Source organism: Chroicocephalus ridibundus, chromosome 4 (genome assembly GCF_963924245.1).
Source record: "Chroicocephalus ridibundus chromosome 4, bChrRid1.1, whole genome shotgun sequence".
Lineage (NCBI taxonomy): Eukaryota > Metazoa > Chordata > Aves > Charadriiformes > Laridae > Chroicocephalus > Chroicocephalus ridibundus.
This window is the reverse complement of record NC_086287.1, coordinates 17260067-17284294: the sequence shown is the minus strand read 5'-3', so window position 1 is coordinate 17284294 and position 24228 is coordinate 17260067. Positions and strand designations below refer to the sequence as shown.

Genomic DNA, 24228 nt, shown 5'->3' with positions numbered 1-24228 from the left:
TGCCTGTCAGAAACACCGTCCATTAAACCTGCACTGCAATCCTCTTGTTCTTCAGAAAGAATAGGAGAGAAAGGCAATAGATATTTCAGGACGATATTTACTGTGCCCAAATTAGCAATGGGTGTGTGCACAACTTCTAGTTTGAGGTAAAATGGAACCAATTTTCTGTTCAGTAGATTTACTTTTCAGTTAAGTCTAACTAACTGCACTCTTTGAAATTAACGGCACATTTTTCAGACAGTATCTGCTTCTGACAGAGATAAGGCCTGATGTTTATAGTTAATACCAAGGAATGGTACACAGACAGGCTCTTGCTTATACTTATTGCTGTGAACAACCAAGGTCAGGTAATGTTTTTTGCCCCCTTGGAGGGCTGGAAGCGGAAGACTGTAGAGGGGTTGCACCTGCAAGGAGGAGCGGGCAGGACAGGTGACCCAAAACTGACCAACAGTGTATTCCATCCCATCTGCCCCATGCTCAGTATAAAATCTGAGGGATCAAAAAGTCAGCCCTCTTCCTTCAATAGCTGGCATCCAAAGAGGACCCTGCCTATTCATGTACCTTTGATCTCAATCAGTGCATTCCTGAGTCCAGTTCCTGAGTCCAGCTCCTGTCTGTCACTGAGTCCAGTCTGGGACTTTCCCAGTGCCTGCCAGTGATGTAATCATCATCCTGGGAGCTCGATATGGGTTGTACATTTTTTTTTAATATACTATATTTTCATTATTTTATTATTAATATTTCATTAAAGTAGTTTAGTTTCTTTTCAACTCATAAGTCTCTTTTTCTGTCCTCCTCTCCTTGAAGAGAGAGGCTGGGGAGAGCATCTGTCGTTAGTTTTCGTGGCCAGCTCATCCCAAATCACGACAGCACATCAGTGTGCACCTTAAAGGGTTGACTTCCTGTTTGTGGAAGATGTTCCAGGACGAAGCTTGAGCCTTTCTGAGTCATGTTGGCCATTTCACGAGGGCTACAGGAGTACTGAGGCAAAGAGCTGCGTTTTAGCCAGAAGATGGCAAATGTGTCTTGCAGTAGAACATATACCAGCAACACAACTTTTCTGCCAACCTAGATGAAAAACAGGATACGCTGGCATCATTCACCATGGCAATATGGCTCCTCCTGCACTCAGGGTACCCTGTGCTGAACAGGCTTGCCACCTTTATGCAGCACAATGCTGTATCATGCAGATATCGCCTAAGCTTTCACCAAAGTCATAATGGGTCTCCCATGCAGAGCAGATGAACAAAAAAGAGAGATGACTGAAAAACATGTCCCTGACCAGAGAAAATTACTCAGGTCCACAGGTAACTTAATAAGGACTGATAAGAAAGGATATATACTGTTTAAGAAGATTTAAGGTATATTGAGATAAAAGTTTTTTTTTTTCTTCCATGAATTATTTGCAAAGTCAACACAAATCTGCAAAGTGTTTTGCTGATTTTCAATTTGCATTTTTTGCTGAACAAGATTCACTCACTTCTAGCCCTGACTAGAATGGAAATGACAGAGTAACTACAGGAAATTGCTTCTTTCTGCTGCTCTCCGCAGCAAGTGGTTTAAATGCACAGAAATTAGCACATTGTTCAGAAATGGAAATCATCCAAAAAATGAAGGAAGTACAATATGCATTATAAGCCTAAATCTGCTCCGATATCTTCAAAACAGCACGCAAGACTTGAGGTGCGTGACTCCCACTAGCACCAGGGAAAGTCACAACACTGTACAAAGGGTCTTTGAGACAAATGTGTCTGAGACACGATTTCACTACGCTTTAAACCAGCACTGCCTTGCAAGAGCTTACAGCCTTCTGGGAGTATAGCAAACAAACAAAATCGAGGAGAAAAATATCTAAGTAACGAAGGCCACGTGTAAGAGAAAGGTAAACAGACATAACAGTATTATTTGCATTCATTGCCTAGAAAATTGGCCACAATCAAGATGATCAAGGTGAAGGCTTTTAAAGAATGAATAATCTCAGTTCTTTTAAATTAAATTCACTGTTAATATGACTATATATACACACATTTTGACAGGGAAAGACTAATTAAGTTGAACCCTTTTTATAAGCACCTAAGCATATATGGTAAAGAATAAAGATTTGGAGTGAACTACAGGCAACTGTAGCCATCTAGTCACTAGTGTTATAGCCCAGTCAGTGCACAGTGACCCGGATCTTCACAGTGTAGTTAATCCTATTTTAAAAAGGGCATCATTAGTGGGTACAATGATTTGCCCTCTGGAAATCCTTACTCTCCACTGACTATTGGGATATTCCTACTAAACAGGATTCTAACTAAAGTTAGATAAAAAAGTCTCTCCGCTAGTCTGATAAGGTAAAATAACTTCTGTAGAGTTAAAATTTACCTGGAAGGCTTTTCTGACATGGCATTTTAGATTTGTTTTTATTGAAAGGAAGATCATTTTATGATTGCCTCCAATGGGAGAACATTCACATTAATGCCAAAAATTCTGAGAATGTTATGTACATTATATTCAAATATAAAATCAATGATCTTTAAGGGAGTGCTATCAGAAAAAGGGCTGGGCTTCCTACAGTGATTTAATTTGCTGTGCAACAGAACACACTAAAAGATACCGTTATATCCTGGATCTTAAGGTTTTTATGCAGAGGTTCATCAGATTTCACATCTCCACAAGAAAACCCTGGTTAACTGAAGTGGTTTAAAGCATCTCCTCAAAAGGGGAGCACTCAGAAACTAGTTTGATTGCCTTTCTTTAATAGCAAGAAACTAGACATCACTGCCTGGCACCTTGCTGCACAGAATGACAGGAATGACAGCCAGCGGAGAAGGAGCCAGCTGTATGACCTGACTTTGTATTTCACTGGAAAATCATCCTCCTTATGCCAAAGGCTTCTTCACCATCCTAAAAACAATCACAGAACGGAGATAAAGCTGTTTTTTCCTGTAACGCGCTGAATAAAAGATAAAGAAATTCATTCTTACCCCACTGTTGACTCACAGATACAGCAAAATTCAGTCTCTAAAACAGTAATCTCAGAAGAGATGAGGAGTGCCCAGGTATTCGTGAAAGGGATCATGATAGAGTTTTTCCCTTTTCCTCATCCTACCTGCTCAAGGACCTTCCCCCACAGCTGGCTCTTCAATCCTTACCAAAGGAAGGCACTGAGAGCAATCACCACGAAAACCTCCTTGGCTGGGTCCTCTCTTTTGTGAGTAGCTGGTATCTCAGTTGCAGTCTCAGGACTGCTATGAATTGGGACCAGTTATCCTTGAGTTCTCTCCATAAACTCTGCACAGGGCCATGGAGCACATACTGTCACGCTAGGGTTGAGATTGCAGTCTACAGAAATGAAGTTTGTAAATTATGACACTGCCAAATATTGTCTAATAAAAATGTTTCTAGTGCGAGGCCAGAGAAGAGGGTTGCAAGTTTAAAAGACAAGGCTAAGGGTACCTTGTTCTTTAAAGCAGAGGGAATATGAGGTGAAAAGAAGCTAAAAATCAAGCTGCAAAAATATTAGTGCCTCTGGGCATGTCCAGAAACAACTGAAGGGTGGATTGTCTTTTGTGTGACAGAAGAGAAGGCCTCTGTTGCCCAAATTAAAGACAACTGAACTCCATTTCTCTGAATTTACTTCATTAAGTTGCTGGCTTTATCTATGTCTGGCATAAATCCTGAAGTCATTGGAAATCATTTCAGTAGAATAATTCATGTTTATAGCACTTGGCAATTCAGTTCAGTCAGTTTATAAAAGTTTTTGCAAAAAGCTTATAGTAGACTTGAATTTGCATATTTGGATCTTTACCGGGACCAATATCAGAGCACAACAGAGTGGTGTGTTCCCTCTATGGACACACCAGGAAACCAAAAGGCAAAAAATGAGTGTGTGAGAGCTGATGTTTGCCATTCTTAGGCCAGGAGCCAACTTGGTAAGCATAGCACCTGCAAAGCTCCAGCAGAAAAGGTTTAAACTATACCTTGGTGGCTGCAAAGGCTTTTGTAATCCTATCCTCCGGAAATCGGTAACCTATTTCTTCTCAGCTTCTAGCAGAGCACGCATTCCTCTTGTTAATACAGCAAAGCATCTCCAAGGAATTCACAACCACTGGAAAAAAGTCTAAAGTAAAGTAGTAATTTAATTTGCAGAGCTCCTGATAAAGGTATTTTACTTTGGAATACAACTGGCTCCTCTTCCATGAGGCAGTCACTAACAAGACAACACACTTAACCATGAACAATGGGTTTATAAACTTCCTTGACTACAAATATAGCAGAGCCAAGGCCATGCAGAAGTGTGCTCACAACTTGTGGCACCTTGCCCAGACCCAAAGTTTGATGCTTGTGGCCTTCCTGCTCCTTTTTCAGGGTGTGCTGGCAGTGCAGGCAGCGCCACTTCCAGTGTCAGTCCCCTCCGAAGTGGAGCTCGGTCACAATCCCACATCTGCTGAGGCATTTGGGAAAGCAGCAGCTGGGCACACCAGAGGGCCAGAAACCCCAGATCCAGCTCTACTCTGAGCGGCCCCAGAGAGCTACATCCTTGAAATCACTGTAACCTACACATAGATATATCCTAGCAAAATACAGCCTATCATCTTTAACTGTTTCTCCTGATTGCTCCAGCTGTGAGCAATAAGCAGGTGTGTGGAAAAGAAGCAAGACACCTAATGGGCCTGAAACATGGTGAAACATTTTCCAAGGAAGCTCCTCCAGTCTGTTCAGTGGATTTTCGCTCCACATTCAAAGTCCCCTAATTTGCATAAATCCTGATCTTACTAAAATTCATTCTTGGTCATGTCCAATTCTGCTAATATTAAGGCGACAATTTTTTTCACATTGGGTCCTCAGCTCTTCAGCAGTTCTGGACTCTGAGACTTCACTTCAGCTTTCCATATTTAATTCTACAAGGAGATTATGAAATACTTGGAAAAATGTTAGCTGTTCTGTGCCACAATAAATGAAAGTCACATTAACTAGCTATGAAGAACTAACATGTTATTAAATGTACTTGTGTGTCAGAAGAAGGATCCAGACATGAGTAGACATGTTTCAAGAGAAAATTAATAATATACTTCTAATATTCATTATAACTCTATAAATTATGTATAGAGTCATTTTTATAAGGCCAGAAAAGATAACTGTGATCATAGTCTGGCTTCTTGTTTGGAACAAGGCAGAAGATGTCACTGAACTCATTCACACATACGTATTTTATATTTTAAAAAAAACATACCTCATCTTGATTTAGTAGTTTTAAGTGGTGGAGTCCACAACAAGCACTGGCAAGTTGTTCCAGGGACTGATTACCCTCTTTCATGTAAAAATCATGTTTATCTGCTTATCCTCCACTCCCAGTGCTGACTGCCAGACAGCAGAGCCTCTGACATGCTGTCATCTCTGATGAGAGGTCCCCGCAGCAGGATGCAGTGCTGGGCAGAGACAGCCGGGGTAAGTCAAGTGCAAACAGCAGCACAGCCTCTAGATACTGCTCCCCACCTAACTGAATTAGCCTTGTTGCCAGGCAGGCTAAATTAGCCCAGATTTGGGGCTGAGCTAAGGCAGTTATGCTGCTTCTGGTACCCAGAAAAAGACACGGGGAAGCATTTCAGGTGTCCCTACACAGCGTCCTCTCATGCTGCCGATATCCACGGGCTGCAGTCAGGTGGCATGGGAAAGGAGCTCCTCCTGGCGCATTGGCAGGAGGCAAGATGCACAGTTTGCAAGCCACCCACCGCTGTCCTTCCCAAACTGCAGTCTTTGGTGAGAAGACTCCAAAAACCATTTGCACCTGACTTCCCTCCTTGTGCTTCAGCTCGCCTGGTTCAAATGCCCAAGGAGACTCCCGCCTCCTTCTCCTCTGACATTCATATCACAGAGACATGGCCACACAGAAACACACAGAGTCTGCTTCCTGCACCCACCTCTAACCAAGCCAGACAGCCCTGACCCAGCAACCATCTTCTGTTCTGTGCTGCCTCTGACCCATGTGTCATCTGCTGTCAGTGTCGTCAGCGCTTTTCCTGCTTCCTTCCAGGTCACTGCCCTGGCTCTAAAAGCACATTCCCTCCACCTCCAAAACCTCGACACAGTCTGATTTAAAACAGCCACTGTTAGCATCCGCTGCTGGCAGCCTGACCCTCAGCTGACAACAAAGCAGGCAGATCCTTCCTCTTCTCAATTCCTGCCACATGCACATGTTTGCAATAACAATAAAAGCATCACCATTCAAGAACGTTGCAGCAGCCACTGGAAAAAGCCTTTTCCTCCCCATTTCTGCTGCCCACTGAACGTTTGCTCCCGGCCCATCCTCCCTGCTGCCCAAATAGACTCCTATAATGGAAGCAAATCAACTTCAGCTAGTTACTGGAAGAGTAAAACAAGAGACAGATTTGGTTAGGTCACAGTCTGATTGCTGCCCTGAATCTGCCTAAACCCATCAAAACTTCTAATGAAGTTTAGTTCACATCTATTTAGTAGATATAATAGCAGGTGTGTCTCCAGCCAAGCATTTTTAGAGGAATATTTCTCTGCACAGCCTTCCAAGGGAAGAACCCTCTGAGATCTCATTGCTTATGAAGGTCTGAACAGCCACTGCACAACTCTTCTGTGTTGCACCTGGCTGATCCTTGTGCACGCAAAACCAGCCAGCCTCTCTCCAGAGGGGTGCCATTTCCCTCTCCACCCCAGAAACTTTGGGGATGTGGTCTGGCTAACGCAGGCTGGGCCAAGGTCAGTACATGGGACTCTCCCTGAAGATGCAAACACCTGTCTTCAGTCATTTCAGCTCTGGCAACGCGCAGATAAATCTTATCCTGCACCCAGCTATGGCCAAGCCAGAAATGCCTTTTCCAGAGGAAGTTGACTAACTTGGCAAACCGCATCCTGCTGCACTATGAGGCGCAGAAGGAAAAGCAAATCCTTGGCTGGCAGAGCAAGGAGCATCAAAGCAGAAAGCTGCAATGTATCCTGCCAGTGATTTTTTGGGGCCAAGTTGGACAGGTTTGCCTCTGCCTTCCGCTGCAGGTTGGGCAGCCTGTCACATCTCCAGATTGGTAATATATTCTCAACAATTGGCTCTTGATCAGATTTTCCCCCTCATTTTTTTGGGGCAGTGCTCTAACATCTGACCAGTAATGCTTCCTTTCCCAGCTGGAAATGGCTGCTAAGACATATAGAGTTACTCTTGAAGACTTGCTATTTATGGTTAGGGAAATGAGGAAAAAAATATCGTGTTTTTACATATATTGACAGATACAAAATATCTTTTGTTTCTCATAGGGAGGCAACAGAAAACCCATATTTCATGGCACATCATTGCCATTATGAAGCCCTATTTTATTCTCCTGTAATTTTTTGCAAGAAAATTGGTTAAAGTTCCAAATTGCCTGATTTTCTGCTGTAGGAAAATGGTAACTTCCGTGCAAGCACCATGTATTTACTTACAGTCGAATGAAGCTTGAATGGCACTTGTCTGTCTTTGTAAGTGATCAAGGAACGTCACCGATATCTGCCCATGGGGCTGGTTATCTGCTGGGTGGTGAACTTGGCTGGCTTTGGTGGCACCCCAGCAAATGGTACCAGGTAAAATTCTGTCCAGAAGTCTGAGGCTGTTTTTTTTAAAAGGTTTAGCTATTGGTCTTATTTTGAGTCTCTTCCTGGAAGGACAGCCTATCTCAGAGGTAACTGGTCAGACTGATCTTAAGGATGCCCTTAAGAGTCTATTTTCTCTTAAGGGAAGAGGCCCTGCAAATGACTTATTAAATTGGCATCACTTTAGCAGACTTTTTTTTCCAGTAGAATTTTGGCATTTCAGTTTCCCTTGTGGGGTTTTGCATCTCTGTTTTATGCTCAAGGAGGAGGAGACAGAGGTTAAAAAAAAAGCAGTGAATGGAAGATTCACGAGGAAGATAAAGTAGCATCCTACTGTTGAAGCAATGTAACCAAGCATTTGGGATTTGACTTAATCTCATATAATCTCAATAATAATAATCTACTCTACAGTGATATTTTCTGAAACAAACACAAGACATTTCATTTAAAAAACCCTTTTCTTAGTTTTTCTTGAATTTTTTTTTTTACTCTTTCTGGTAGCCAAATAAATTCATTTCAATAAAACAGTAATATTTCAAGTCTCAGTTATTAAGAAAATCCAGTCCAGTTTGGGGGAAAAATAATTTAATTTTTTTGAGAAGTTTCCGCTTGTTAAAAAGACAATTCTGCCCTAAGAAAGTTGCCAACCTATCTTATATTTGAATAGAGGGATTACTATATTACAAACAGACTATGTTTGTTTTGCTGGGCATACTGATGATGTCTCTACAAATTTGCTTTGTTGAAGACGAATGTAAAATACATAAAAGGGACCACACTCCTTTCCTGGTTAGCTACCCATAGCCACATCTGCATCTCCTTCTCTCTAAATACTGCAGACAAGTTGTTTTACCAACAAAAGTAATGAAGTCTCGAAACATCCTATGCATTGATGTACCACCTCCCTACCTCCCCACAGGCCCCTAATAGGTCCTATGTTTGCATCTGTCTCTCCTGTAGTGTATCCCCTTACTCCTTTCTACATCCACCATCCACTTGGTGAGTCCAAGCATACTCATGCCAATCAAGACATACAACTGCACCATCCGTGCTAAAGTTTTCCCCTTGGAGCAGACCCTTGTCATAACTTGTTTGCCTTTTAGAGCTGTACCTCAGATGAATTTTGCTGAAAAGTTACTACTACACAGACGACAGAATCACAGAATGGTTGAGCTTGGAAGAAACCTCTGGAGGTCATCCATAGACCCTGTCTCTACCTTGCCATGGTCCTACAAGCAGCTGAAAGGTCCTTGCAGCTGTGGACAAAAGAAGCTCCACACCATCCACCTTCTGGTGGGTAGGTTGAAGGGGAAGGGAAATAAGAGAGATGTTGTGCTTGGAGTATGCTATAGACCACCCAACCAGGATGAGGACACAGATGAAGTATTCTATAAGCAGCTGGCTGAAGTCTCGCAATCGCCAGCCCTTGTTCTGTTTGGGGACTTCAACCTGACGGGTATCTGCTGGAAATATAACACAGCAGAGAGCAGGCAGGCTAGGAGGTTCCTCGAGTGCATGGAAGATGATAACTTCCTGACACAACTGGTAGGGGAGCCTACCAGGGGAGGTGCCTTACTAGACCTACTGTTCACAGAGAAGGACTAATGGGAGATGTGGTGGTCAGAGGTCGTCTTGGGTTTAGTGATCATGAAATGGTCAAGTTTTCAATTCGTAGTGATGTAAGGAGGGGGGTTAGCAAAACCTCCACCTTGGACTTCCAGAGGGCGGACTTTGGCTTGTTCAGGACACTGGTTGAGAGAGTCTCTTGGGACACAGTCCTGAGGGGCAAAGGGGTCCAGGAAGGCTGGATGCTCTTCAAGAAGGAAATCTTAAAGGCCCAGGAGCAGGCTATCCCCAAGTGTTGCAAGTCTAAAGGCAGGGCGAAATGGCCAGTCTGGATGAACAAGGAACTTCTGATGGGACTTAGGAATAAAAGGAGGGTTTACCACCTTTGGAAGAAGGGACAGGCAACTCAGGAGGAGTACAGAGATCTCGTTAGGTTATACAGAGAGAAAATTAGGAAGGCAAAAGCCCAGATGGAGCTTAACTTGGCCACTAACATTAAGGACAACAAAAAAAGCTTTTAAAAATACACCAACAAAAAGAAAGCCAGGGAGAATCTCCATCCCTTACTGGATGCGGGGGGGAAAGTTGCAACCAATGACAAGGAGAAGGCTGAGATACTTAATGCATTCTTTGCCTCCGTCTTCAACAGTCACATCAGCTATCCCCAGGGTGTTCAGCCTCCTGAGCTGGAGGATAAGAATAGTGAGCAGAACAACCCACCCATAATCCAGGAGGAAGCAGTCAATGATCTGCTTCTACACCCTGATGTACCTAAGTCTATGGGGCCGGATGGGATTCACCCAAGAGTACTCAGGGAGCTGGCAGGAGAGCTCACCAAGCCTCCCTCCATCATTTATCAACAGTCTTGGTCAACAGGGCAGGTACCAGATGACTGGAGGGTGGCTAATGTGATGCCCATCTACAAGAAGGGTTGGAAGGAGGATCCGGGAAACTACAGGCCTGTCAGCCTGATGTCGGTACCAGGAAAGATCATGGAGAGGATCATCTTGAGTGAGCTCTCACGGCAAGTGCAGGGTGGCCAGGGGATCAAGGCCAGCCAGCATGGGTTTAGGAAAGGGAGGTCCTGCTTAACCTGATCTCTTTCTATGACCATGTGACCTGCCTTCTGGATGTGGGGAAGGCTGTGGACGTTGTCTATCTGGTCTTTGGTAAGGCCTTTGACACCGTCCCCCACAGCATTCTCCTGGAGAAGCTGGCGAATCATGGCGTAGACAAGTGTACTCTTTGCTGGGTTAAAAACTGGCTGGATGGCTGTGCCCAGAGAGTTGTGATTAATGGGGTGACATCCTCTTGGCAGCCAGTCACCAGTAGTGTCCCTCAGGGCTCAGTTTTGGGGCCGGTTTTGTTTAATATCTTTATCAACGATCTGGATGAGGGGATTGAGTGCACCCTCAGTAAGTTTGCAGATGACACCAAACTAGGTGGGAGTGTTGATCTGCTTGAGGGTGGGAAGGCTCTACAGAGGGACCTGGACAGGCTGGATCGATGGGCCAAGGCCAACTGTATGAGGTTTAATAAGGCCAAGTGCCAGGTCCTGCATTTCGGTCACAACAACCCCAAGCAACGCTACAGGCTTGTGGAAGAGTGGCTGGAAAGCTGCCCAGCAGAAAAGGACCTGGGGGTGCTGGTGGATGGCCAGCTTAACATGAGTCAGCAGTGTGCCCAGGTGGCCAAGGCGGCCAACAGCATTCTGGCTTGTATCAGTAATAGCGTGGCCAGCAGGAGCAGGGAAGTGATCGTGCATCTGTACTCGGCACTGGTGAGGCCTCACCTCCAGTACTGTGTTCAGTTCTGGGCCCCTCTGTACAAGAGGGACAATGAAGTGCTGGAGCGTGTCCAGAGGAGAGCTACCAGGCTGGTGAGGGGTCTGGAGACCAGGTCATATGAGGAGAGGCTGAGGGAGCTGGGCATGTTTAGCTCGGAGAAGAGGAGGCTGAGGGGAGACCTCATTGCCCTCTACAACTACCTGAAAGGAGGCTGGAGAGAGGTGGGTGTTGGCCTCTTCTCCCAGGTGAATAATGGCAGGACCAGAGGAAATGGTCTGAAGTTGTGGCAGGGGAGGTTTAGATTAGATATTAGGAAGAATTACTTTACTGAAAGAGTGGTCAGGCACTGGAACAGCCTGCCCAGGGAGGTGGTTGAGTCACCATCCCTAGAGGTGTTTAAGAAAAGTCTAGATGTGGCACTTCAGGGCATGCTCTAGTGGCAGAGATTGTAGGTTGTTTGGTTGGACTCGGTGATCTCAAAGGTCCTTTCCAACCATGAAGATTCTATGATTCTATGATTCTCTGTACCTCGTCATGATCCTACAAGCAGCTGCAGGGTCCCTTCAGCCATGGACAAAGGGAGCTCCACACCACTCACCACCTTCTGTGTGAAACTTAGGTCAAAATAAGTTTTCCAATTCATGAACCCATTGGCTGGTTTGTGCTGTATTTTTTGGGAAACCTTTTGGGGCTTTTCCTTTTGCATAAAGATTGCATCAGCCTCATCTTCTTAGGAAACTGTGCTAAAAAAAATTCAAAGCATATTAAGTGTCATATCTAAGATTAGAGCCTGCAGGCAGTGATATGTAAACCAAATGTGTGCTATAAAGGAAACAGGTCCTTCAGCAGCGTAAGTGAACCCAACTGGCTCCTTGCAAGCTTGTGAGAATCTCTTTCACATCCAGACTTCAAATCTCTGATAGGCTCTCTAGGATGCAGGAATGAACAAATTTTAGGTTTAGTACCAGGAGTGACAGACCCTAAGCACAGCAGAAAAGCTGAAGGACTCGCTTTGATTTATAGGCACTAACTGTCACACCCTATAATAATTAATTTCCTTAATAGGGCTGAGATCAGTGTCTCCTTACCAAAAAAGTGGCAGGAAAACCCTCAAGTGAAACAGCAAAAAGTGCTCTCATTACGCATCTGCGACACCTAGACTGAAAAATATTTTGCTACTATTCTGGCAGGGCTCCTAATGTCACAAGAACATCTGAACCACTTGTTACGCTAGCAAAATGAGCTTTCTTAGAAGACAAGCAAATGCAATGTACTGCGAAGTTGCGTGTGAGGACCTGTGCTTTTAAAGATAAGGAACATACTGCATCACAGCCAGCTGACCTACATTTACAGCTGAAGACGTAAAGCTGACCCACAGGGAGTTGTGTCTAACCTACAAACACAGAAGGAGTGCTAGTCAAATGGACCATGTCTTTTAAAATGATAAAATGAGCAGGAGCAGCAGCATGGGGACAGGCTTTTCCTGCTGCCATACAAAAGAAGCAAACCAGTTCAATATAGCATGATGAGCTACTGCTGGCAGGGAAACACATCTCAGAGTAACTCCTACCTCCTCAACATGCCGTGCTGCAGGGAGGAAAGCACACTCTTGGTATGTGGAGGCAAACCAAGTGAGCAGTAAGTGAGATGGCAGCATGGACTTAGCTGGACAAACCAGGTCCTGGGGCCCCGTTGCAGGCAGTAAGGCTGTGGCAAAGCCAGGGCTGCTGTGCTTTCACTGGCACCAAGCCTGTGGCATCGAAGCTTACACAAGTAGCAACACTCAGCTGCAAACACAGTGCACCACGTGAGCGTGGATAACCTTCAAAAAAACATGAGGATCAAAAGTGCATTGTAGGGTAGCTAGGCCATAAAGAGAGGAGAGGAGGAGACAGAGGTAAAACCTTCCTCAGGCAGAGAAGTGACAATTGCATCAGCCTAAAAGGAGAGAATCACACGCACTTGGGATCAGATTTTTAGCCCCCACCAAAGAAAGTAGCTCTGTTGAGATCAGCGCAGTGCTGCTTCACACTGTATGAGGATCTCCCTGCTGGCACAAATCAGCCTTTGGAAAAAGAGGCCCCCAGTTAATTTGCTGAGACCTGCCCCAAATACACTGACTTTTCTTGAACAGAGCCTTCCCTGTCCCTCTGTGGAGCTGCATGGTCATATGACAGCTAAAGAGCACATGAGCTCTTTTTCCGCTGCTACAGTGGAAAAGGAAAGATGCAAAAGAAAAATTGGAAGTTACTACGAAACAAAATTGCATATCCTAAACCCACCTATTAAAGACAAACCCTAAGTGTTAATTAAGCCACCTTGCCTATAGTAAAATTAGATCACATCAACATTTCATCCCTGGCAAGCATGAGTGACAGCTCTGTACTTTGGAGTTTTATGAGATAAAAGCAAGGAAAATAGCTCTGCTGGGCTCAGTAAATGCACACAAATAACCACAGTACGAAACAATTATTAATAAAGCCTGGATAGAAAGACATCTCCCAGATTACTCAATGTTACTTCCCTTTTCATTTTATTTTTCAGAAACCTAACCATCTTTTTTTCAAAACTTCACGCAGACAAGACTTTTCCTGGGACCAGCTGGTGTGCTTCTGTGGCATTCGGGGAAAGCCTGAAATGCAGCCATTGCACCAATGCAAATGCCTGGCTTACCTGCGACTCAGAGCTTGTGTTGGTGCAAGTTGCTGCAGTGGGTGTCTATATATATCACAAACTTGACTGGGTCAAGTTTGTTACCTTCGCTCTCACTCAGAAATCATCATCCATACAGGGTCTTCACGGCATTTCTGTGATACTCCAGTGAAAAGTGTGGAGCAAACATATGACATAAACTTGAAAACAAATCAGTCATGTTTTCATGTATCATATCTTTGACCTTCCACCCAGACAGAGCCTTGTACCACACCAGCGGGGTAAGAAGTTGACTAAATGCTTCCTTTTTTATATTAAACTTTGATGTCCACTCTATTAAATAAGGGCAAGAGGAATGAGGTTTTGTTTGCAGCCCAGGAAGGAATATTTAATATAAAAATCCAATCTGCTTTGATAGAACTGCTTGAGGAAATTCCTGTTTCTGGCAGATTCTGGAAGAAGGAAAAATAATCCAAGTGCTCACTGTTCCTTTCTTGAGATAAGTGCATTTTTTCCCCCATGCTTAGTTTCAAACATAATCATTTATATTACAAAGGTTGAGGCATTTACCCATTACTGTCCCTGACAATCTTATCAGTTCAGCAAATTCAAATTTTCCTCCTCACAGATAACGCTTCACCAAGTTCATGATCAGCAATGGTTTGTGGCCAAAATTCAGCACTTTTTACTTCTCTTAAATAAAGAACTTTCTATTAATTTAAGGAAGATGGACTAGAAAAACATTTCAAAGGTGATTACAGGATTCAACAGCATAAGCCTCTATCTAAACCACTTTTAAAAGTTAGAAAGTCATTGGCTTTAAAGCTACTTTTGACATCTTTAAATATTTTACCCTGATCTTGAGCTACAGCAATTTACAACAACCTAAGGAGACGACAGATCATTCCACAGAGTCCAAAACAGCCTGTAAGACATTATTTTTGTTAGCTGCCATCTCCTCTAACAACAGAGGTCATGACCAGCATATATTGCACATTGCAAATTACAAATTCCCTAAAACCTGTACCGATCTTCTGAATTTATGAAACATTACAGAACTCTCTAAAGGGAAACCAAAATAACAAGTACATAATCCTTCTGTAGTCCAGCCTGAAAATTATAGGCATGTAGCATTAGATAGAACATTTTCCTCAAAATTCCTTCCTAAAAAGTCTGCTGAAGGAGAAATCAGGTATATTGGGGAAGCATTTTATTTATTAGCACTAGAATATTGACTGAAAGTTCAAAACACTCCTTGTTTTCACAGTGTTTTAAGTGCCTTATATTTGAGTTCCATGAAGCAGTAACTTAAATGACTACACAATCTTTTAAAGGTATTTTTTTCCCCCACTTTAGTTACTTATGTGGAGAACAATTTTTTCAACTTTGTGCCTTTTACTAACACTCCATGTGAGAGCTTATTTTAGCCTAGATTCCCACAAATTCCCACATTTGAATGTTTTCTTCATCAAAGGAGCAATGCCCATCTGGACATACTTAGCCAGCCACATTTCATCACACATACAAAATGATGCATGGTACGGAAATACACCATCTGCCTTGGGTTTTAAGCTATCACGTTGTACCCACCATTTACAAAAGGTTAAGGGGACACAAATCTGTGCTTATGTGGAGCAATGGGTGAGTCTGTGCAGTTTGGTCATTTGCTACTGTCCGACCAGAAGTTCAAACTACTCCAGGGGGAGCTGACAGTGCTAGAGCAGATTATGAGAGGTTGCGGGTTTCCTAGGTTGCTATCTTACTGATGAAGCTTTCCCAAAGCAAGACCAATAGGCTTTCCGCCCTCTCCTTCTCCCTGCTTCCTTCCTGCATCTCCTCGCCCCTGGAAAGATCACGTGAAAACTGTGAGGGAGGAAACGTCTTGTGTTCAGGGAAACAGAAGCGTACACACATGTGTGCTTTGTAAACACATAAGAGTACATTAAAGATATGAGTCATGTATAATCAGTGTCATCTTCTGGTAGAAACACCCCAGGAAGGTCCCAAACACTGTCTGCCCACTCAGATCAGAGTGGCTACAAGAGCTACTCTTTAAGGGAGTACACGAGCTGCTCTGGAGAGATCCTGTCACCCATCCATCTGTTGTGACAGTGGGTGTAGAAAACAGGGAGACTAGTTGTCGCCTAGCTCCTGTTTTCTCCCTGACAGCAATGCTCTGAAGATAATAATAAGCAAACTTCAGCAAGCTTTGCTTTCTGAGATGGTATTTCCATGGAGATATTCCTGAATGTCTCCAGCTGGTGTCCTGGCTATGGATTTCAGTTTTGTTTCTAAAGGTATGATAAATACTGTGATTAAAAGCAAATAGGTTGTCTTTATTCCAAGGTGTGCGGGAGAAGCCAGGGGGAGGGGAGGAAAGGCTGTGTTGGGGTTGTTTTTTGTGATACATATTTCTCACAGACAAAGATATTGTAATTTTGCTTTGCTTTGCTTTCTAAATAAAGCCCCCTTCTCTGGTTAGTTTTTATCTGTCCCTGCATGCCAGGCATCCTGGAGTCTGGACTGTGCACCACGGAAAAACCATCCTCACACATTTTGTGAAAAAATGAAATTTTCTGGTGGGGAAAAACCCTTCCTGGTTTTACCCGATTTGATTTGGAATGTGAGGAAGTTGCTGGCCCTGCTGCTGAAATGCGTGCAACATGCACCAAGCCTCTAGACTGGAACACTCTGAAGTTGCAGACCATGTGATCAAAGGATGCCATATGGGCCATTTATTAACAATGAAAAATGAATGCACCATTTGTCGAGCTGTAATTAAGAGACTTTTCCAGTTTTCATTCCCATTGTTGATCTGGCTATTTGTATCACAGAGCATAAACAGTTTCTCGCGTTATTACTCCTAGCATGAATTCAGAGCACATCAGGTTTACGAATGGATATTGGTAAATATTTCATATTATGGCTCAATAATATGCTGATATATATGTAAGCACATTGCCTACCAGCTTCCTTCTTACATACATGTTAACAGGATTATGTTTATATACATATACAGAAATAAAAATTCACATCCAAACTAACACAAAACCAATCAAGATAAAAATAAAATCACTGCAGTCAGTTTACGTGTCATTCTGAATTTCAAGTGCTTTAAAATACTACTGTAATTTGCAAGTCCACATTCTAAACTAACGTATTGTAAAAGCATTGCACAAAAGCTATTTTAAACTGTCAAAATACACATCAATATACTTCCACTTTCTTCACACATATCTTAATTTCAAAATAAAACATTTCCAAAGAAATGATTTTTTAAAAGTCTGAGAATCATAGTTTTCTCTCAGATCCATTTCTACAGAATTGCCAAATATAACCATTTACAAAGATCACAAGCTTTATGATATTTTTAGTTGCCTCCTCTTCTGAGATTTTTCCACTTTCCTCCATTTTCCCCCTCAAGGCAAAAGGGCTAGAAATGCCCTTATCTTTTATCTACGCCAAGAGAAATGAGACGTCAGCATCCTGGCACATTTACAAGGCTGAGGGAGGCAACTGGGGTGCAGAGCACCACACCGGACAACTGACAGCAGAAGAGCAAAAATCTGCCATGCTGTTTTGAGGCTGTCTGCAGTGATGGCCTTTGCACTCCTATGAGCTGTGAGGCAGGTCAGGAAAGGGCGATGCATCCGATGTGACCTGTCCTCCTCCCCTGATCTGCCATAGGGTCCTGAGCCACCCTCTCTTCCCGGGGACAGCTCATAGAGGCTACCGGCACAGCACGGGCACAAAGAACACTCCTTGGGTATCCATTCCACAGGTGTCCGAAGTGAGACCACCTCTACCTTTGGCTCGACAGCAACAGAAGTCATCAGCGTTTTAACTGTTGTGGCATCTAGAGTGATTGCAAATACTTAAGAAAATAAATGAGCAGCCTGTATTTAGCTTTTGCACGATTGCTGTCTTGCAGAAATACACCAGCAGCATAGCAGTAACAGGGTTTCAAAGAGCCCTTTGGAGAATCAAGAGGACCATGCATTCCCCCCAACAAATTGCATCCTGCGTAGTGGTAAAGCTCCATTTCTACCATGCATTGCTTTCAAATGCTTCTCATTCAAACCTAAACTAGAATTCACATCTTACATCATACACATCATACACAGTTTCCTCCTCTTTTCCTTCTTTTTTACTATTACAGACACAACAGCCACAGATGCATGTCTGAAATTAATACAAAACAGTTTTCCAGGAGGGTGAACAGGTACTGAGCTGGTTTGTCAATACTATGTTCTCCACATGTATTAAATCTTAACTTGAAAGAAGACCTAATTGAAATTCCACAATAAAATCCCAGGAAATCACAAACTCATCTATAAAACTAGATAATTCTGTTCTGCAGATACTGCCTCACCTTCCATATAATGGCAGTGCCTGTGATTTCTAGAAGGGATGTTTGAAACCCATTGAGTATGAATGTCAACGTCCTGTGGCTCCCTTAGAAGCCTCAGCCAGCAAGAACAGAAGCAGGAGTAGTACAGAAACACAGGAGCAAGCAAAAAAGTAGTTTAGACTATTTACAGGACCAACACAATGAATGCTTAGAAGACACAGCACCAAAGTTTGTCAACGCTACCTGGCACAATTGCACCAAAGTCATGCTAAAACACATTTGTCGCATCATTTCTCATTAATATAAGGTCCTATTTCACTCTCATAACTGCAGCTGGTAACAGAGCTACACGACTTAGTATACTGCCATTCCACTTGTCATGGGAACCAGTTCAACAAGGTTATTTCCTCCTCCAGCTGAAATACAGCTAGGAATTGCATCAAGTGAGGCCTCCCCTCCTCCCCACTTGGACATAATGGAGAAACTCTTCCTTACAACTACAGCTGCAAATCAATGCACATGTTGCACCTCCACCTGCAAAACTTGGCCCACCTTCTCCAGCCTCTTCCCATGGTTCTCAAAACATAACAACAACACAGCTTGTAAAGGCAGCTGCGTGCAGGTGATTTTAAGAGGCTACAGCCAGCACCATGCCATCTATTTATGGCTTCTTAAGGAACCCATTGCATCCCAGGCCGATATGGTACTGCAAAACTATTCCAGCCAAAGCAAATCACGAAGATGCTCAGGTTCCCCTTTGGTCCTCAGGAGGAAGAATGAAGAAAAACATCACTGCCATCAACATAGTTGTGCCAAGCACAGCTCAAGAGTATGGAAAGTTCTAGCTCAGGAAATGTTTGGGGACGGTATATAGCTTTACTCATCTTTAATTTAATACTTTGTCTTAGCCCTGAGGATGCTATATTGTCCCTGCACTATGCTCAGCAGAGATCTGTTTGCAGAAAACACTGCCTCCCCATCTCTCCTAACAAAGAACGACAAAACATTAGAGAGAGGCATTTTGAACAAGTACAGTGATAAAAGCTTGTTTCCCAAAGCTGTCAAGAAGTCACAGTTTCCAACTCAACTCCGGCTATTAGGGGCACTGCAGGCTGTTAGAGTGAAGCTTAAAAAATTTGGTATAACTTTTGAAGCAGCAGGTATGCTGTGCTTTCAGGATTAGCTGCATCTTTAAATATTATAGAGCTGCTGCAATCTAAAATGCTGCATGCTTCCATCTGTGCTAGTGGTGTGGGTCACCCATCAATTCCTTAGGTAGCAATAGTTTCGGAGGCTCTTCCAGAAATGTTATCTGGAGAGCTGTTTGCAACGGAAGTAGGTGCAATGCAGTATCCTGCCACTTTGAGCACCACACACTTTGGGGTCTACATTAAATATGTTCTCTTCCTTAGCTCTGCCCCTTTTTTGTTCTGTTGCAAAGCACAACTTGCAAAACAATCCATAGCATTAAACTTCACAGAAGTTACCCTTATAAAAGAAAGGGAAAAATTAATCAGCAATTTTTAGAACACTTGAGCAAATATTAGCAAGCAGCTCTGGCATTTTGAGTTTCCACCAGCAAAAGAATAAAGCTGAAGAAAACGTTTTAAGATCAACATCTTGCAGCTGTATTTTGTACTCCCATGGCAAAAAGCACAAATCAATGTCTTGCAGCACAGGAAATAATCAGAGGAGGAGACAAATGCAGTGTTTCAACTTAGATCATTGCAACAGTTAATTGAGCATTTTGTGACAGCAAGCAATTTACCAAGTACATTTTCACATAATTAAGCAGCAAACGAGACGCAGTCCACAGGAGTTGCACATTTAATTGTGTCAGCAATTATTTTATAAAGCACTTTTGCATATATATGTGTGTATACGGACCTATCTTTATATACTTACCGTGCAGCAAGGCATGGGTGTTAACGTTGGTCTCGAAATAATTGCTTTACAGCCTCAGGCAGAGCAACCTTCCTCTCACTCTCATTTCGGGCAAGTCAGTGTTTCTGGAAGGTGGCCAGACAAGATCAGATTCATCAGCCAATAAAATTGTCTAAAGCTGCCGTTCCACAGGAGACCGTTCCTCCGGCTGCAGACTCAGGAGCAGCCAATAAAGAAGAAAATCGGCATCAGAGTGCGGGCAAGCATTTTGCCCCATACTAAGGGTCTGCTCTCCAAAAATCCAGCTTCCCACTGCCTGTGCTGCTGTACACAGTCATCCTGCATGAAAAACAACTTGCACTTGACTTGCCTGGCTAAAATAGATGCACAGCTATTCTGAACACTGACAAGGGTAAAGAAATCAGTCAAGCAGGTGCCTCGTGCTGGGAAGCAATATAGCGACATCCAGAGCCTTGAATTCGTGCTGCTAGTGGGGGTACCACATCAGACCTAGCTTTGTATGGGGCGGTGGGAATTGCTGCTCAAAACACCTAGCATTCACTGGAGGACAGAGATGTTGTTCGTGGTGGGCAGTGTGAAGACCACTGAAATCTTACCTCATTTTATCTTCCAGAGCTGGACCTGCAGCAGTGGCTGCGTGACGCCATCCTGTCCTCAGACCCACGTGTTTGTCCTAGACTTCATTGCCATTTGGAAGAGCCCTTGATTTCACCCTGCCAGTCCTACGTCAGCAGCAAAATATCCCAGCATGCAATAAAAACTTTGCAGAGGTGGCAGTTGGAGCTGGCTGGCATTTGGGGACATCCAGGGAACCTTAGGTCTTACCTTTACTAGGAAAAACAAAAAAAAAAGTCAGTCTTAGTATGCGTTAACTAACCTACAGTAAATCCTAAAGATGACAAGGCAGTTATGCATGTTAATGGGTCAGGAAAGGCTTTAGGAGGTCTTTACTTCTAAATTAACACTAGGAGGAAGACAAGGCCTATATGTCACTAGTCTGAAAATGTGTATTTTGACAGTAGATGACCCATTTTGATATGAAACCCTAATAGAGAAAAAGCACAGTGGTCTCTGCACACTGGTTTGCTCCCTTGCTGGCATTTACCTCTCCCAACTTCTTTGAGGTAAAAACTGTTTGGATTTGTTTCCACAGAAGTTTTGCATCAAGGTGCTTCATCTGCAAAGCTGACTCGCCACTCGATCTGAGGGCAGTCTAGGCCAAGGCCCATGTTTCCAGCAACATTCATTTGAGTATCCTGACACAATCAAAAAGCAAATATCATCCAGTCTTCACCAGTAACATTACATACCCTCAGCTACATGTATTAGAGGATGAAGTTGTCTGTAGTGCAGACACCACCTTGAAAAGTTAAGACTTTGCAAAACCTACACCGTATCTTGAAATGGGAGGGGTTTCTTAATGAAAAAACAAATGGTAAGGAAAAAAAAGTTATATTAGAATAGTGTCAGCAAGACTGTCAATAGCAATAACTGCTTTTCCCTCTCATGTGCCATAGCCTTTAATCTCCTGTTTTGAAATGGATGTATTTTCACTTATTTATGCGAGACGGTGCTACCTCTGCTCTCTTTTCATGCTGATACTACATCCCTTTGGGGGACCACAAGTCAAAGATGCTACTGCCAGGGCTCTGAAGGCTGTGTTACGCTGGGGTAGCTAGAAAAGAAGCTCCTAAAAAGCTACAGTATGCTAAAATCAGGCAGCACAGAGGCACGGCCTAACTGAATTCAACAGCCTGCACTTTGTACTCTGATCTTGGAAAGTGACATGTGCAAGCATTTATGAACTGGATTTTCCTTTGATGTAAATTGGCATAGACCCATGCGAATTCACACAGGCTTTTCTTCCAGCTGGGGATCTTCTGCTATCTTTGGAAAACCTGGGGTTTCATGTGAAGCCACTGTACACTGCCATATTGCCCTTTCAATGGCAGTGCTGGGCAGGGAGCACACACCACCCTGAAGGTAATTACATGCTGGGTGCTTCCTCAAAGGGGAGAGTCTTGGTGCTATGGAAAGAGGCTTGCCAAGTAGTAGCTTAGGAAAACAGTGTATTGTCTGCAAAGAGGAGCAGGACACATACTGGACGGAACTGTCTTATGGAAACTAAGGGAAACACGACAAGCAAGTGAGGAGTCCCCATACCTTTGGCAGTAGGAGAGCACAAAGCCAGCAGCAGGCCAGGGCCCACACCAGTGGCATATGAAAGAGGGGGACACCAAGCAGGTTACCACAGCAGCCTGCCTCCAGGAACTTCTCGATTTTCATACAGCTGATAAAAGAAAACTCAGTGGGCCAGGCAGCTGTGCTGGTATCCCATCCCACTGGCAAGCATTTGAGGGTTCATTTATTTTGCAGGTTATGCACATTGTGCTAGAAACAGAGTAAAAACATACATCTCCTCCTGTGTATTTGGAGTGTGGTCAAACTGCACAGAGAGCTGCTAATGCAGGATTTGTTTTATCATTCATCATCAACTTTAGTTTCAGTGTTTAAATGCAGTAATGGAGAGCATTTTCTAAGATACTTTCCACTCTTATTTGAGGTGGGTTCGGCTCTAATTAATTTGGAACAGGGCAGGGAGTTCAGAAATTTTCCTTTTCTCTCTCGCATCCCTGTGTCCCACTTTACTTTTAAAGCGGTAAGGCCCATCTAGATCAAGGCACGAGGAGGCGAAGGGAGAGCAAGAAAAAAAATCTAACTGAATTAGAAACGGCTGACAGGGCATTTCATCATCACAATCGTGTGCTCAAAACTTTTCATGAGTGGCCATGCAAATCAGTGAGTCATTGCAACAGCTGAAGGGGAAAAACCCTACAGAAAAAAAGAAAAAAGAAAAAAGTAGAAGTCTGCTCACCTGCTGAACCTGCTCACTGAGGAGTTTCCATAGCACACTTGTGCTTTGTCTGGCCGTAGCACCTTTTTATTCTCTTTAGTGCATTTATCTTTAGGATGGCTTTGTGAAGTAGGGCGTTACTTCTGGGACAGTTACATTACTTTCTTACTACTGGGAGAGCCCAGCAGCGTGCTGGAAACCTGTGACAGTTCAAGGAATTGAAGCTCATCTTTGTAGTTATGGCTAAGGCTGTTAAAACTGCATTGGGCTTCTCCGTAACACAAGATCAAAAGCTGCTTCCCTCTTCTCCATCCCTTCCAGCACCTGAATACGCAGCTGCATCAGTGTGTCCTCAGCGGCAGGGTTGTGCAGTCTCAGCCTTTTAACAGCTGTCTCCTGGTTTTGCATATTTTATAGACTCAGTATTAGCATGGGGTTTTTAATATATATATTTTTTTTAGAGAGAGGTTTTTTAATATATAGGTAACATCAATGTTTAAAGAGAACATACTGATTTGGGGGGCACAGCTGTTTTATACTCAATCCTTTACACCTACTTGGCACAAAAGTGACAGCGGGATGTTGTCACTTTCCATAGTTTTACCCTGTCTAGCAAGCAATGATGAAAGAGCATGTATACAGGAAAAAATAGTAAAACAATCAGAAGAACTCAGACTTTTTTTCCCTTAACTCATATCTAAGCAGTCCCTGTTCAAGGGTAATGTTCTGTCACCTCCAGAAACATGGAGAAATTCAAGTGCAATCCTAGCCGAAGAACTACAATACGTGCCAGAAAGCATACATCAGTCCTGCAGTAGAAAAATGCAGCCTGCAGAGAGTAACAGAAAATGATTCCCCTGTATATTGTTTACACCTATGAGAAGTAAGATACCCTCTCTTGGAGCAGGCAGGTCAGCAGGCATGACATCCAGTGGCCCTTGCTTTAAGGGGGAAGGCTGCTTTGGAGCGGGCAGAGCTTGGAAGAAGAGACAAGCTCAAAAGACTGGTGTTTCAGTAAGCCCTCGTGTGAAGGGTGCAGGAGGGGTGGGAAAGGCTCAGTGTTCAGCTCATGGTGGCTTCACACAATCCTACTCCACGTGCAGCCCATGATGAGCAAAAGGGATGAAGCCAGCTCTGTCAAAGCTGGGGTTTTTCTGTGTCAGATTAGCTGTACCAGCTATCTGTAATAAACACTTTCTGTGTAGGGTGTACTGTGATCTATCATGACAAATACCTAGCTTATCCATTAACACAAGAAAGGAGACCTTAAGTGATTCACAGCAAGGAAAAAAGTCATGTTGCTCAGAACTCACTTTGATTCAGATGAAGCAGCTTTGCAAGTCTATTAATGCAGCTTTTGGCCTTTAGTGTTATTTACAGGAAAACTGAATTCAAACAGACCTGCCAGGTTTGTTTAAAAAATGAAAGAAGTGACTGGGGTTTTATTTATGCACATACGCCCCTTAAATCAGTGTGACACTGCAGTATAGAGTCGATGCCCTCTGGTTGGCAGCCTCGTTACCATCTGTAATGAATGT

At 43.4% G+C, this 24228-nt stretch overlaps 1 protein-coding gene across 1 annotated transcript in view; it reads right to left on the bottom strand.

Annotated features, from left to right (window-relative positions):
- Window positions 1-20115, bottom strand: part of OSBPL5 (oxysterol binding protein like 5) — a 183430-nt gene extending 163315 nt beyond the window's left edge. The window contains exon 1 of the mRNA XM_063332842.1: window positions 19837-20115. Within this exon, the coding sequence (XP_063188912.1) occupies window positions 19837-19851 (15 nt within the window). The 5' untranslated portion in view covers window positions 19852-20115. The remainder of the gene's footprint in view (window positions 1-19836) is intronic.
- Between the last annotated feature and the right edge of the window lie 4113 nt (window positions 20116-24228).